General features: G+C 37.0%; 1 protein-coding gene across 2 annotated transcripts in view; it reads right to left on the bottom strand.

Annotated features, from left to right (window-relative positions):
- The window catches only part of ZFPM2 (zinc finger protein, FOG family member 2), a 305640-nt gene that overhangs the window by 94387 nt on the left and 194011 nt on the right, over window positions 1–17242 (bottom strand). For both annotated transcript variants that reach the window (XM_042868639.1, XM_042868640.1), the window contains one exon: window positions 14058–14169. In XM_042868639.1, coding sequence (XP_042724573.1) covers window positions 14058–14169 — 112 coding nt within the window. The remainder of the gene's footprint in view (window positions 1–14057; window positions 14170–17242) is intronic.

Genomic DNA, 17242 nt, shown 5'->3' with positions numbered 1-17242 from the left:
AACTAAAATCCCCCAAAGGAAAAAAAAAAAAAAAAAAAAAAAAAAAAGACTGCCAAATACAGAAAAAATCCTACTTTTCTTACACAAACCTAATGCCTAATGAGATACAGCCATGGTACATGTCAGCACCTCCAACTCCAAGTATAGAGAACAGTTATCAAAAGCTTGGCTGACTGAGTAGTTACATTTCAACAATCCATCAATATACTTCCAAATAATCCTTTATTCTCTTTAGCTCTTTATAGCGATGGATGTGAAGAGACATGCTGAGCATCTAAATCTTTCCTAAATAAGAAGGCCTACAATGTTTGCTTCTTACCTCATGCCTTAAAAGGATGCATACTGTTACTGCACATGCTAAAAAGCATTTAAAAACATTTCCACTCAAGAAAACTCTATCTGCATTTCAGCCACGAATGTCATAAATTATGCATTCACTATGTGGGCTTCTCAAACATGAGTAATATTATAAAACACCTTCTTGTGTACTATTAGTTCCCTTTGTATTAAATATTCTGAGAAGAGAATATAAAAATTTTCTGTGCAATATACATTCCATTGGTCAGTAGATTTTATTTATCAGTCTGGCTATGTGTTGTCAAGTGCTAGACTGTCAGATGCTGATCACTGTAGAAACTCTGAAAAAGAGAGAATGATGCATTCATTTTCAGAAGGGAACAAAAGCCAAAGCAATTAAGTGAGCCACATATTAACAAAATGTTGGCACTTAATTACTTCCGGCTTTTCCTTTTCATCTTCTGAACTCTACGTAAAATCCTGTGCTGCTTCTCTCTGGTGTTTTATTTTGCCAAAGAGCCCACTGATACAGATTTAGGATCTGCAATGAAAAGATGACAGGGAATTTGTAAGTCCCTGCTGATGACTTATCCTGTCCTGTGGCAATTTTATCTCATCTATCAAGGGCAGAGTTAAGCACCTTTGGATACTTTTAATTGTTATATGTCACACATGCAAGAAAGGACTACTCAGAGATTTGGTTCAGCCTGTGTTTGGACATTTCCTCTTAGCACCTGATTTTCTCTACAGCAGGAAAATGAGGAGAGACAAAAAAAGAGAATGATTACTCATTGGTTATGTACCAGTAGATAACAATGAAAATAAGTGACTATGATGCAAAAACAGAAAATGCTACAAGCAAATGCCATATACAGAAAATATTAGAAGTATCTCAAATCTGCACAGCTGTTCCCTGCATTTATTATATATATATATATAAAATTAATCTGATTCATTGCAACTGAAGTTGTATTTTTCATAGAAACAACAGTTTTGTTGTGTCAAAATAAAGCAAAATAATACAACCCTACAAGAATACTGTGTTTGAAAATGTAAGTTGTTTCTAACAATATTAAACAAATGCCAGATTGTTTCCCAAGTAAAACAGAATTCTAATTCCTCAGAGCAGAGTTTTTTCTTTGGTGTTCTCCATTTACAGTATTCTGCAAAATTCTCTAGCTTAACAAATATTAACACACATTCATCAGAGATACCATATGAAAATGAATAACTGCAACAAGAACAGGAACAACGAACTCTTTTGTTGTGTTCAGCTGGACACATGCCTCTACTAGCTTATTTTGGGGGGACAGGGAGGTGCAGCTAAAGCTAACTAATTCATTGCAGCATGAATCACAGCCAACTTTGTTACTATGTAGAAGTGACACAGTTTGATAAATCAGCTGTTTGATTCATGGCGTATAGCTAAAATTTGATAGGAACATTTCCAAAACAGAGAATTATGTTCAGAGTTACTGTTACAAATATAGTCTGTTGGTTTTTAGTAATAGTGGTTGGGATTTGCCAACTGGAAAAGTGAATTAACCCAAATTTCCTCCAGGAAAAAAAAAAAAAAAAAGTAAAGAAACTATATAAAAATAAAGGATGCTGCTGGATATTAATGGCACTCTGTCAAGCTAGTGTGCTCAAATAAAACCTCAGCTAATCAGCTGCTATTAATTCTTCTTTAACATCTCGGAGACAAGACAACGGCCATGATACAGCCACAAAGAACTGACACAAAGAAACAGCAGTCCAAAACTTTAGATTTTTCTTCTGTATGTTCAGCTTAAGGACCAACTCTTCAGTTTTTCATGTACGAGCTTAAACGTAGCTAAAGAAAATGCTCTTGTAAAGGAAAGAACTTATCAATGTCTGTTTTTAGATGCACCTTGGATTTGGAAACTCAAATCTCTCTGAACTATCGAGCTTTTAAGCATGGATCTATTCACTACTTTAGACTTTGCAATAATTAGCAACACAAGAAAAATCCAAGTGCTAATGCTTTGCTTTGCTGAACATGTACACATGTTCTTAAAGAGAAGAAGGTCATGTATCAGCTCATCACTTTTTTGGAATCTTTTAGCTGAATATATTATAGATTTTTTTAGGTGTAAAGATCTGAAATTATTTTTTTTCCTTAAGATCATTTAGGAGTAATTTTCTAAAGCAGAAGAATAGTCAAGTTTTTAGTAAACTGGACCTGCACTTAAATATACAAAAAAGAGTCAAGTTGCTTAATTTCTGAAATTAATCAATTTGTCATATTAAGTCATAGATTATTTAATTAAGTTAAAACCAAAGAAACAGAATACAGAATGGTGTTTCTGTTACACGCATTTCTGTAGGACAAAATGAAGGGAAAGTAAATAAGGAATTACAGGAAGTCTATCAGAAAGACAGCAGTACCACACATAAAGGAAGCACATGGCCACATTGTGGCAAGCCAGACTGTTGTCATGTTTCACGTGTAAATGTCCAGTGGATTTAACTGAGAAATAGCTTGTGTGTACAAAAACATTACTATCATCCCGAGTCACTGCAGAGCTGGGGACATACAGGGATTTACATAGAAAGCACATGGAAATGAACTGTATTTAGTTGACACCAGTAGATCTTCTGAGTTAATGCAATGAGTCAAAAGTGGGTTACAAGAAAGCAATAAAAACTGTTCATTCTGTAAACTACTATTAAACCTTCAACTTTCCCCCTAATTTATCTAGTTAAAACCAAATAAAATACATAATACTCTGCATCACAAAACAGCTTTCTTAGTAAATTGCTGCTGGACCACTGGTCCACGAAAGACTCTACGGATGGGGTTCTGACATATAGCCAACTCTTATTTAGCCCTAATTAATTTCTACTTTATGAGGGAATGGAAGATAAAAGTCTTGAAGTCATACTTCAGGCTACACTTTTCACCAAAGTAAGCCACTGAAAAATATCATTGTTTGTGATTTTATACTTCATTTGCTCCAACGATAAATATAATTTAATTGAACCTTAATCAGAAAACTGGCTTAGCCTTAGCAATCTGTCAGTCTTATTTTAAATTTTCATTTAATTGTAACTTGAAAATGCATTTAAACCTCATAATTTAAATCCATTAAAATGCACGTGAAGCCACCATAAAAGCAAGCTTCTTCATATTTAAAATAACAGTTTATTAATAGAGGATGCACAGTGATCACTGAAGGCCACTGTCTCATTTTCCTGCTGTAAAACAATTTCTTTTCATCTCAAACTTGAAGTTCAATTGTCCATACAGTAACAACAAACTTTCTGGCTGGCCAAAGACACAACTGTTTTCCAATTGTCTCAGACATTTCTGAAAATTTGTTTCAGCTAGCAGACAAAAACCAATACCTCAGCATGTTTTCAGAGTCCAACAGTAAGGCATACCAGTCATTTCCTGTTAACACTGTGATCTTTGTTTTTCTCAAGAATGTATTTCATCTGTTCAGATTTTGCATAATTTGTCTACTGTCCTTACTGTTCAACAGTAGAATTCTATCATGTTATTTTTATATATTCAATTGAAAAAGTAAATTTCCAATTTGTGTGTTACTATATCATCACTGCTACATAAAAGAACATTATGTTCACCAAAACACAGAGAACAGTATGTAGTGCTGCACTGTTGTACCTAAGTACTTTTATTTTTTGAATTAGTTAGAGCTGTTACAGAAGCATCTAATTGTCTGAATACATGTCTTGTCTAGTGTTTCTAATACAATCCAAGTTTTCAATATCCTTTTTACACTGGTTTGCACTCCCTAAAAGGTAAATTTGTCCCTGTCATCTGCATTCATCAGTGTATTGCAAAACCAGTGATCTCCTGTAATTTATAATGCTTACACTAGCACTTCACTGAGTGCTAGCACATACTCTCTATCTTCTACACAGTTTCACAAATACATAATATTTTCTCTCAAAGATAATTAACCAGTGAAGGTATAATTGTTCAGAACTAGTTGCCTATGCAAGCTGCATGGATTTCAGAACTTTCTGTGACTTGAGCAAAACACTTTAAGACCAGAGTTACTTTATATAAATATATGCATATATGTACTGTGATACAATCACAGGAATTTTTACAGGCAATTTCTACTCTAGCAGCAAGCCTTGGTTCTGCAGGCCACCAGCCACTTAAGTAATGTGTGTCACAATTCATTCACAGAACATCTCTACTAAATCTGCTTCAACATCACAACTTGCTTCAGATATCACCATTCTGGCACACTGTAGCATTTCTGTTTCTCAGCATCACATTGCCCTCCATCCTGAAGGAGTGAAACTGAAACAAGGAGAAAAAAAAAAATCAAATCTATACCAGCTTTTCTATTTTTTCCCTCATCTTTCTTGCAACAGAAATTACATTTTGATAAAGCTGCTACGTTCTCTCCAGGTCAGTGGTAACAGGGTTCAATTCTAAAACATTAAACATAAACTGGTTGCAACTTTTTCATACTTTCTTCAGTTCTCTTCAGGGAAGACTAAGATGGTGGGAAGGTTGAGACATGTCCCAAGAGGAGAAGGGCAGATGCAAAGCTGTGGAAACATCCTACTTTTTTTTTTTTTTTTTTTTTTTTTTACAGTGGGCACTGCAACAGGGCTCCCAATGTTCTGCATCATGCATGCTCTTTCCCTAACCTCCATCTTCCCTCCTCTGTTTTACTACACATACTTCATAACCTGACCCCAATAGGAAGGTGAAATTGCCATTGCATTAGGAATAAAAGACGTGAGATGCACTGAAGGCCCCAGGTCCATGGTGACCTGTGGTGGAGCCCTGCTCCTGGCCTCTGCCTGCTGTAGGGAGCAGGGAGGGAAGGAGAGAAATATTAACACTGATCTTTGGGTGAGTGAGCGCACAGACCGATCTTCTGGATCAATGGAGAGGTCAGGATTCATTCACAGAAGATATCTGGCTACAAATCTTGGGTAATTTCTGGAAGACAATGGAGGAAGACATACCTAAGAATGTGACTGAGGATTACATGCTGATCGCAATTTCTATTTAACCTGCACACTAGAAGAGCTTCTTTAATCACTTTCAGTTCTGAAACCATTATTTCCAAGAATAAAACACATCTCAGTGTCCTTGGTATTGCAACGGAAGCTATCTATTTCCTCAAACATACACATTGTTTCTATATTTCTCTGATGTCAAGAAGTATCTTTAGATTCCTAAATTAACAATGAGAAAAAAAATGAGCACAGGTTGCTTGTAGAAGTAAAACAAATGCTAAGTGCTTTCAACAAATAAAGTAGGTAAGATCCAATACATGGTTAGGGTGTTGGAGATGTGAGAAATGCCAACAATGTCGTTGCTTTTAGTGAGCACAGCAATCACCTGCCAGTCTCCAGAGTCACAAGAATATGAGCTTAGGGATGTATCAATAAATCATGGTCTTGCAGGTCAATTAAGGGGCTGAGAGACACTTGATTTCCTTCTCTCGTGCCCTAATAACAGTCCTCCTTGTAAGCATCTAGAGACAAAGTACATCCAACATGATTTTAGGATTGTGTTCTGGGCAGTTTGGCTCTACAGCCAACACGGGCATTGGGGCAGCGCTGCACAGTTCTCCCCAGAGCCATGCCTGGAATGGTATAACAGAGTGTTCCCTTAATTGCTACCATCAGGCTTAACACATTCAGAGGTAAAAGTACAGAAACATCAGCTCAAACTGTAAGTTACATACAGAGCCCCCTATCATTGGGAAGAATATATTTCCAGATGTTTTGAGCTTTTGTTTTCACATGGCACATCTGCCACCATTACTATGTCTTACACCACAAATGCACAATGGGAAGATTTTGACAAGAACTGCTACAGAACAGGCTGCGGATAAATCCAGTCTTGTTTCCTTCCATAGAGACATTTTTATGCGCAGCACCAACGGAGCTGCTTGAAAACAGTGACCAAGGTTTGATTTTAGGCTTTGAGGTCATGGTTTCACCTTGACAACAGCTCTTTCATTTCAAGCAGTAACATTTGCCAGGATCCCTAAGGTGTTTTCATTTTTGTCAAGAAGTGAAAAAAAGGCAGTATGAAAAAATGATAAATCTTAATTCTCAAGCTGCAGGACTATCTCTGTGTCTCCAGCACAAAACTTCAAATCCAATCCAGGACCTGGATGTGTATTAGAAGTCTGCAGATTTAAACCTTGTCCACCATGATCAAACTGGATTTATGGAGCATCATAACTCTCCAGACACCATCCAGCAGCTTATTAATTTAATAGACTCCTGTCCATTCCATGATGTTCCTGCCCTGACAGTCTCTCAAGATAAGGCAAAAGCCTTTTGACAGGACAGAGTGCATATATATTTTCTTCTGTTTTCTCGTGGATGGGGTTGTCGACAATTTGAAATGTGTGGCTCAGCAAATTTGGGGGCTGTTTTTCCTTCCCTTTTGCTTTTCAGGGAAGATGGCAGAGGTAACATTACCATGAGCCACAGGGGTCATGAGGCTTTAGTTCAATGCAATCCTCAGTATTTATTTACAATAGTGGATTGAAAAAAATATTTAATTTAAAAGGAAATAAAACACATTTAGCATCTCTGCCATATCCTGAAAATAACACTTTTCTCAAAATGATTTGTAAGTGACTAATTCTACTGCAGTTGACTTAGAAAAATGAGGCAAATACATACCCTGAAAAAAATAATCTCTGCATGATGCTTGTATCTGTTTTTGCCAGTGGGTCTGAATACTTGAAGCAGTATTTCTTTTCACAAGGTTCCAGTGTGAAGTACAGACTGGGTTTTTTTATCCCTAACATGTTCTCGTGAGTGTTAGACTTTCTTTACAGCTTTTTATAGCTTCAGTCCAAAATATGTCATTCTCTACAAATCTTGTCAGTGTTCTACCTATTTCCTTGCCTCCTCAATTGAAAAGGAATTCAAATTTCAAATTATGAAACAAGCTACATAATAAGTGACAAGAACATAAGAATAAAACACAAAAACAAATGCATATATAGTGCATAAATGAGAACAAGTTAAAAATATCACTTGTCTGTTATGTGAATGAAATGCACTAATAATGAACAAAGAAGTTTTCATTTAAGAACAGAAATACAGCCATACCTCTGCATTTCCTGTGGTCTTCCCTTTACTATCTGCACGCTTAGAATTTAGAGGTCATGTAATAATTCATAATATACTATGACATAAATACAAATTCAGAGAAGATGCACAAAATAACCGTATTTGTATAGATTATTAAAAACCATATGCAAGACCTTAACTTCAAAACTCCCTAGCACAAGTAATCTCCCATTTTTTATCAGCTCTTCCATGGACTTTTCATATTAGGATATTAGGATGGAGTGACGGCATCAGCAGACAGGGGAAGGGTGACAGATGTCATCTTCCTGGATTTCTGCAAAGCCTTTGACATGGTCCCTCGCCACATCCTTCTCTTTAAATTGGAGAGGTATGGATTTGAAGGATGGACTGTTTGATGGATGAGGAATTGGCTCGCTGGACGCAGCCAAAGGGTTGTGATTAATGGTTCTGAATCAGGGTGGAGGTCGGTCACAAGCAGCGTCCCTCAGGGGTTGGTCCTGGGACCAGTGCTCTTCAACATCTTCATCAACGACACAGAACATGGCATTGAGTGCATCCTCAGCAAGTTTGTGTATGATACCAAGCTGAGTGGTGCAGTCAATACACTGGAAGGAAGGGAAGCCATACAGAGGGACCTGAACAGGCTGGAGAAGTGGGCCCATGAAAACCTAATGAGGTTCAGTAAGGCCAAATGCAAGGTGCTGCACTAGGGCTGCGGCAATCTATGACTCTGATTCTGTGATTCTATGATATGCCTTGTGTGCATTTCAAGAAGTATTCTGATTTCCCATGTAGTCTGTTGATACAATGAAAGAACAAAAAAAATCTGTAGCACTACCAAAGACTTCAAAAGGTTCTTCAGCTAATGGAGGCACCCATGGGGACTAGCAGTCTTCCAATAGATAGTTCTGTCTTCTGATAATTTGCATGGAACAGACTAATGAAATTCACAGAATTTTGTTTTTTGTAACATGGAAAAAAAGCCCCCTGCAATCTAAAATATATACCTCAAGTATCCTTTGGCCTACTAAACAATCTGTTCCCTGACCCAAAACAAAATAAACTGATGTTTTAATGTTGCAGTGTTTAAACATCTTATAATGTCTGACCTCTGTCTCATTAGGTTCCCTTGATGTTATATGTCTGCAGAGCAATGTACCATTACATTGCCTGAAGCCGACCAAAAAAGAGCATTTGCTAGCTCATTCACTGGGAGAAAATTCTATCAAGGACCACACAGAACAATTAAGAAAAGTAATTCTGTCTCACTAAAGAAAAATTTTTAAATCCTTTTGTTATAACAACTGACTTTTCTTACATGTTAAAAAAGTAGACTTGAGTACTTTAAATGAGGAATATTAATTTAAAATGACCTCTGATTCTTACTAGAAATCTCATGTAACATTCCTGCAGCATTTGTATCTTCAATGCCATTAGCCAAATAACTCATCCCACACTTGTGCAGTACTAGAGCAGTTTTATGTAGGTAATTACTGCCTGACTTTGTCAGTGTTGGGGCAGAGCATGGGAGAGCAGTGCTGGCAGAGCTGGGTGCCCAGCACTGCAGAGCCCAGCTTCTGCTCTTCCTTCTCACTTGCTGCCTCGCCTCTCATTTCCTTTTATAAAGTAGCTGCATGACACAGTTTCAGCGTGGGCAGCTGTCATTTTAACTAATCTCATGCTGTAAATCCACCCTAGCAGGCCTATTCTCTATTGTGATTGGAGAATGGACATTTTTGGGCAGCTTTCAAAAGCAACATCTGTTAAGAGTAAGCACCCAGTCTTGAGCTCATGGGAAAGTGCTCTGTACAATATTTCCCCCCTATTTATACAAGAAAATGAAACCTTGCTTCTTGTCCTTAGGCAACATCGTCCATTGCCAGAACTTTGTTACGGTCTCTCCATGGGCCCTGGCTGATTTCACTTGCAGAGGGATGGAGGCTTTTTACGGCATTGCTATCATGTGGTAATACCATCGGGGCAATTAAAAGCTCCAGCCCCTGGAATTATTCACTCCCATCTCACTTGGGAGCCACACTGGAGTGAGGACATTTTTTCTCCTCCTGAATCCTCGCAGTAATAACAAAGGCATAAACTACTCAGCGAAGCCAGGCAGTGAAGGAAATAACATCAATAAATCACTCATGTAAATACAAAAGCAAGCAGCGCCTACCGCAACACAGAACGATAGGAAGCTCTGAGGCAGGTGAGCGGCTCGTCCCATCTCCAACCCCACTCCGCCCCGTCCCGCTGCCAGATCCCAGCCATACGCCTTCGTCAGGCACCAGCTGCCAGGCCCAGCATGTCCCATAGCTACCAGCTCCCACCCATGCCAGGAGCTGCCTTGGCAGTGCGCAACACGACCAGCCGGTCCCAGCCACAGACTCAAAGATGTTGGTTTTCCTGCACAGAGTTATCCTGTGGTGCTCTGCAATCAATTACTGTTATACCACCATCATTAATAATTTTCTTAATGAAAATGATTCTGTTGATCTCCGTTGTATTTTAATTATCAGAGTTAAGCATAATTACACTGCAGCTCTGAGCTGGCATGTAGACTCCTTTAGGGCGCAATTTTGTTTTAACACACTGATAATGTAATTTTACATTGTGTCAGTTGTTTAGTTATTATCCAGTCGTACAATTCCGCTGTATTCCTGATAACAGATAATAACCTTAGCACCTCCTATATCCTGAAGTCATTTAAAAAGCAATATTGGAATTTCACAACTAGCTAACTTAATCGCCTTATGATTTTATAATTCCCACAGCTAAATATTTGTACAGACACCCTGTTTTAACAGTGCCACTAAACATACGGTATCCGTACATTTCACAAAAATGGCTCAAATAATATCTAAAAAAGTCTGTTGTATGAGTGTGGTTATCAGTCTGTGCAACTGTCGTTTTTACACGTTGTGTATTCTTTTCCATCTTTTAAAATCTCTTCTGGTCCCAAGGAAAGATCTGCAGTTAATACACCATCCCTCCTAGGCTGTCGAGGGGCTCTTACCTCTAGTTCTAGAGATTTACCAAACCTGGTGCACAATGGTGCATGAATGCTTCTCAAGTAAAGTGCAGTGAATTCATGCATTAACACCTTCTACAAGATCTTACTTGAATTACTGATATTTTGCAGCTTTTTGAAGAAATTCCTAATTCTACACAAAGTACAATTCCACTCTTAAAAATCTCTCTTAAATTTCAGTTACTATGTCTAGGACATCTCTTAAATTCTATAAATTGAATTGAAACTATTTTTGCAACACGACAAAAGTTTGACATAAATATTACAACAAAAAGAGCATATCTTTTAATTATAGCTGGAAAAGTTTCCTTTAAAAAGAACAGAATGTAATAATGACACATGCCACAAGCAGCCAGTTTGCATGAGAACTTGTAAAAAGAGGCATTAATTAGCTGTTTTTCGTTTTCCTGATTTGTTCTAGTGCTGGTGAAATGTAGATACAAAAACAACAGACAGAAATTAGTGATCCTGGACTAAACAGAATTAATTTCAGACTCCAAATAATTATTTCATACCTATTCACTCTGAAAGTGCTTTGCTGCGTGGTTTTAAATAACCAATTTCTTAATTTAAAATTTAACTTGAAGATGAATTCTGATTTCACTGTAACAACAGAGCAACATAATCCTGGACCAGGCTCTGAGCATCCTGATCTAGCAGTGGACATCCACTCCAGGGGAGTTGGACTAGATGATCTTTAAAGGTCCCTTCCAGCTCTGAGGATTCTATGATTCTAATATACGTACTTCATACACACACACACACATGCACACGTGTTTGCTTACCTAGTGAAAGTATTATGGAGAGTTTTGAAGGCAAATAGGGAGCTATGTGCCTTGCTGAGATTCATTTTCAATAGGAACTACATGGCATAGGAGCTATACTATACTTCTTCTGGGATTTAAAATGTCCCTGTGATCATTCTGTACGCAGTGTGTGGCTGACTAAGGTGTCTTTAGCCTCTAGTGAACTGGAAGTCAGCCTGACAGTCCTGTGCTCTTCTAAAAAGTCTGGGAAAAGTGATGTTCCCAAAGATTTCACTGTATTATTACAGCTGAAAGGAAATATGGTATGCACTTCCAAGTCAACTCATTGACCAGTAACATGTTCTGATAGCAAAATCTAAAACTTATTTTCCTCTCAGAAATGTGCCAATTTATTCCACTCATCTTATCTTGGATATAGTGAGAAAAAGAGCTCCCAGGTGACCAAATCCACTACATGTACAATTCCACACATTTGTTCAGCTAATTGCTTTCCAAAATAACAATGTATTGCTAAACAAGCAAACAAAATTATACACACGCAACTACAAAATAACATCGAATTACAACTTCATGCCAGCTGACACCATTTCATTAGAAGTAACGGCACTGTGGGAGACAGAATGCGAACACAAATCAAGGCAATGTGATCTGGAATGATGAGATACAAATTGAAGGAAGAAACATTATTATATTTATTTATTTTACCATCTTCTATTTGACATTGTTTTGTGATCCAAGCCAATTAATCTTTGTAGTACAAAAATCCAAGCAGGCCTCAAGGCAAGGGTAGGTGCTTAATGAACAACAGTACAGCCAGTGCCAAGTGCAAAGAGATAAATAGAACTCATTGAAGGTACAACTTATTTCCTACATAGTTTAATCAAATTCCAGGTTTTTAACATGCATTTATAACCTAGGGTGCACATCTTGATCTCCAGTTTTCAAAAGCAGCTGCATTGTATGGTAGAGATATCAGAATTTATCTTGAGCACTGTATGACTATTACTCTACGTTCTTAATGAAGTACTAAAATAACAAGTATCATCAGTGAAGCAAAATCCAGCACATTAGAATGAAAAGTAATGTTTTGGTCTGCTTAAATTGTGCTGAACCGCATAAAGTAAGTTCTTATTATTAAAAAAGAAATCAATAGATTCAATCATACCGCACTGAAACTGTCTAATGAATTGGTTAGTGTTTGTAAGGTACTTTGAAGATGAAAAGTCTTACTGGTATATATGTGGTAAGTACTATTATAATTACAGAAAGAATATAATACTTGATAAGACAGCATCCTATGGGAATTCACAGAAGTTGTATTTTAGACTGAAAGGAATTTCTCATTACATTAAGAAGTTGCTGCAAAAAAGTTTGCCTGTGAAAAATATTCATACAGTTCAGTATGCAGGAGAAAACCTTTCCCTACACAGGGAAAACTGTCCCTACATTTCAGCACATTGCAACTTTTTTCACTTGGGCTGCAATCAGAAAGCTGTGAAGGAAGGGCAGCTCAACCCTTTTTAGCTGTGAGCCCAGTTCTTTAGTACTGCAGGTGTTTCAGGTTGCAGAATGAATATGTTGGCATTCTGTAATTATAATAGAAGGAATTTATAAGACCCTGGTGTGCAACTCATTTTTAACATGCAAATTCCCTGTTTTCAGCTTTTCAACTTTCAAAGGCTTGTGGCAGTTTAAAAGCAATCCTCTTATAAGTGTATAAATTGCAATGATTATAGGAACAAGTTGTAATTGTTTCTAGTAAGTTTTTAGGAGTCTTTGATGTTATGATTAGTGTTTTGTATGTTAATATATTGATATGGGTGCTTATTTGCCTGGATGCTTATGTGCTGAAATGGTCACTAGGTTGCCTCAGCAAACAAATCTTTGATCTCAGTAGGTCTGTTTGGTTGGAAATAAAACCTAAAAGAAATTAAACAAGAACAGTACATGTTCTGAAGCATTCACAAAGTGCTGAGACTGGTGATTGAAATACAAGGAAGGAAAGTCATAGTTTTGCAACATGACCTTCAACAGGAATTCCACAAACAGCTACTCTAAATAGATTATTCTGTGTATTCAAGCACTATTTTTAATAGGCTGCAATGATACCATGACCAAATTTTACAAAGCTTTCACCGTGAGTGACCAAACAGCCTGGTGTATAGCCCACTGCATGACAAACGCAAGAACTCAAGGCTCTCTGGACAAAGACAAAAGTGTCTTGAATCAAAGTAGCTATTAGATGTGATAAGTTAGACAAAGCATGTCTGGGGGGCCTCATAAGATCTCATACTGACTTGAGCAAATCCGAATACTCACATAAAACAGATATGATATGCGTTCCCATTAGCTAATGCATTACAGTGAAGCATCATCATGCAGAGACTGGAATGTCAGAAGTTACAGCCCTGTAATCCAGTCCCAGTTATCTTCTATTTCCATGCTGACATGGAAGTCTTATCACGGTCCAATCAAGTTCAAATTCTTCTTATAAAAGATTTCAGTTAGGAGTCTCTAACTCCTGTAATGTAACGTGGAGAAATGCTTTCTGGTATGTCCTATAAAATGTTAGAAAGAATTCACCTATTTCAGCTGTATAGACTTCACTGAGGTTTGCCAAGAGGCACCAACTCTCAGAAACAGTACTTCATGTTGGCTGACATTCTTCCATGCTTATAAAGCGTTTAGAACACTACAGACACTGTAAGGGGTTTTATATCATTAAAAGGAAGAAAAAGCATAATAAGAATGTAGTAGCAAAAACAGATGGAAAACTATTCTAGTTTGAAGGAAGTCAAACTATCCATTGTCCTGTTATGCATTAGGTATATCTTTTGTCAATACCCAGCACAAGAAAGTAGAGAAAAAAATCAGCTTGTGTTTACCTTTGCTGTACACAATGCAGTTGTTTTTGTTGTCTTCTACTCCTTGCCAAGTCACATCCAGCAACCACTTGGGGCCAGCAGTCAGTACCATAGGGACGGAAGCCTTTGTCTTCTGTAGGAAGGATGATAACAAACAGATGCCATTTGCTTGCCTTGATTAAGAACTTGAATAATATTATTAATAATCATTTTATTTGCCGACAACAAAATCTCCAAACCCAAAAGCCAATGTCTTATTCCCCTGCTTCAGGATTTTTTTAAGAAGACACAAGCAGTACGCTTTGGTTTTTTCATTGATTGAATAGTGGAACTATTATCAAGGATTTTTCCAAATGATATTGGATCAGATCGCAGCGATCAAGCAGATCTCTGGTGGCCGTGAATTATAAAGGGAATGTAGATGACTTTCACAGCAAAGAGCCAACTGTTTAGAAGTGAACTTCAGACACATTGTACTGCATTATCAGCAGGATCTCACTATTTCCTGAAACAGACAGGAAAGAATTTAAAGAATCGGTATCCATTTCAAAGATCTGTCCAGGGTAACATTTGTATTATCATAGGAAATTGTTCTGAATGGATAATGAAACTTTTCCCCCTTCGCAAAGTGTTGATGTGTGATTTTACTATGTCTGAAATAATAATGTTAATGATTCAGTACACTTTGTCTCCATAAAAACAATAAAAGAAGTTGAATTAATGATTTGAAAAGCACAGAAGTGAAGTATGACATTTCTGTCATAGCCTGAAAGGCTAACAGACAATGAGATGAGCATTTAACAAAATAATCTCCTGCATTTTTTGAGATTTTATATTTAGAGAATCTGGCATTTGAGGAGATAAGTTGAAGACTTCAAACTTATTTATACTTAAGTCCTTTAAAATGGCAAAAAATGGAAAAGAGTTGAAATACTTCAGGAATTCACAATTCTTACCAAATTTAAAACCACAAAATAGGGTACATACAGTCATCACATAACTTTTAATTTTACTTTGATTTTTTTTATTTTTCTCTGGGATACAATCCCGTCTAAGATATTCTGTTTAAGATATTTTGATTGTTTCATATTCCATCAGTAATGCTTCAGCTGGCTCCAGATAGGTTTTACAGGTAATATTCTGTATGATTAAATGAGCTCAAAAATCTCAGTATGCAAAAAGTCATATATTCATCAGGGCATTCCTGATGCAGTGGCCATATTTATTATCTAGGACTGGCTTAGAAATGCAGCAAATTATAGTAAGAATTATCATATAATACTCCACATTCCATCAAAATTAGACTATTTAAAAGATATTGGTTATATTAGGATTGAATTCATAATTTTACACAAGATTAACTTCATAAACTTATAAAATAATGTGCTCAGTATAATTTATTATATATCAATATTTTAAAAAAGATAATGAAATAAATCAGATACTGAATGCCATAGTTCTACTTATCTTCAGGATTACTCTGATGTTTATTTTCTAATACTGTTTTATGAAATATTTCTTGCTTAATTTGCATTTTAAATTTTGCATTTTTCATTCAAATTTTTCATACTTCTTCCATATACACCGATATTCATCGTCCAGAAGTTTTGGAAGAAACAGATATAAAGCGAAGAATGAAATGAGTGGAAAGGAATGTAAAAGCTAGCAACAGCACACCTAGCTAGTTTAAAAGTACTGAAAACAGAGACGTGCAATGTCTCAATTCCTAATATGGCCTTTCATACACAGAACTGCAGACAGTGTGTTTGCATATGTGAAATATTATAAGTTACCCCTGCTACATGTGTTGGAAATCTGAATTTAAACCTGTGTTCTGCTGCATAACAACATATTAAAAAAAAAAAAAAAAAAAGTCAATAACTTCCTATATAAATTATCAAGAAGTCTGATATTATCAACAGGAAATCAGTGCAAATTATTTACATCTGGATTGCACAGAAAATAGTGATACGAGTGAGGCATGAACTGATAAAGTAATGCAAGATATGAAATGAAAGGCAATCAAAATTTTATCTTGGCATCCTACTATAGGGAAGTCTGGATTTCAGTGTCATTTACACCATAGCAGCATAAGGCTGCTACAGAAATGGAAGAGTGGCTATTCCTCACAGAGCTAAGAATCATACCTATATTTAATATAAGCTTTAGCACAACTGCTAGCAACCTTGACTGCACAGCAATAAGGAAGAGGAGGGCTGGGGCATGTTCCTACCACATGCTGAATTTCTTCACCTGCCTTTTCAGTGAAACCTTTAACTTGTCCTTTGTGCCTATATATGCTCTCAGTTTCTGGTAATCCCAAGTGCAATCAGGTAATAGTGCAATATTATCCAGGTATTCTATGATTCTATGATTCTATGATTCTAGGTAGCAGACCTTTCCAAGTATACCATCAATGATTCAGGCATTCAAACAAGTCTATTTTTCAAGCTGGAGGCCAAGTTAAAAAAAAAAAAAAAAGAAAAAAGAAAGAAAATGAAAATGAAAATGAAAAAAAAAAATTAGCCTTCAAGAGCAGAAGAAATCATCTATTTGATTTTTCTAAGATCCAATTCCTTTTTCCGGTTTTCTTCTTCCCAGACATCTGCCATTTAATTGTTTTTCTGCCATCTGTAAGGGTATTAATATTTGCATTAAGGTGGCATCAAAAAGCCTCAAATAACATCAGGATCTTCTTGTGCTGGGCAATAGTTGATTATCTGCATAGACAGGACAAATAATATGTCCTGGGAAAGGATTGTACTTAACCACATACTGCTGAGGAAGAAATAAGATACAGAGATACTGCTTGACTTTCTCATGGAGATTAATTTCTCCTTTAGTAAGTGGGTAGGCTTAGTCCCAGGCTAGTGCCCTGCTTTCTTCCAGGCAATGAGACGAGCCCAGGCTGGTGCCTCACCCACTCCGATGTGCAGCAGCAGGAGCAGAGTGAGCACCAGCAGTTAGCATGTGAGTCCACTTGGCTGAACACTGTTTATAGAGGTTTTTTTTTTACCTTAAAGAACTACAAGATCACTAAACTAGCTTCCAGGTCAGCTTTCTGGTAAAGCTTGTCACCATTTCAGCTGTGAGCAGTAACTGGGCACCATAGGCAGGCCACAGGAGGTACAGGGCATTTCACGTTGCAGCTCTATCAGTCCACCAGAGCCAATGGACACCTCAAACACATTTCCCACCCTCCATAG

The sequence above is a fragment of the Lagopus leucura genome, unplaced genomic scaffold (assembly GCF_019238085.1).
Source record: "Lagopus leucura isolate 7727_CA_CO unplaced genomic scaffold, USGS_WTPT01 Super-Scaffold_100002, whole genome shotgun sequence".
NCBI lineage: Eukaryota > Metazoa > Chordata > Aves > Galliformes > Phasianidae > Lagopus > Lagopus leucura.
This window is presented reverse-complemented; position numbering and strand designations above follow the sequence as displayed.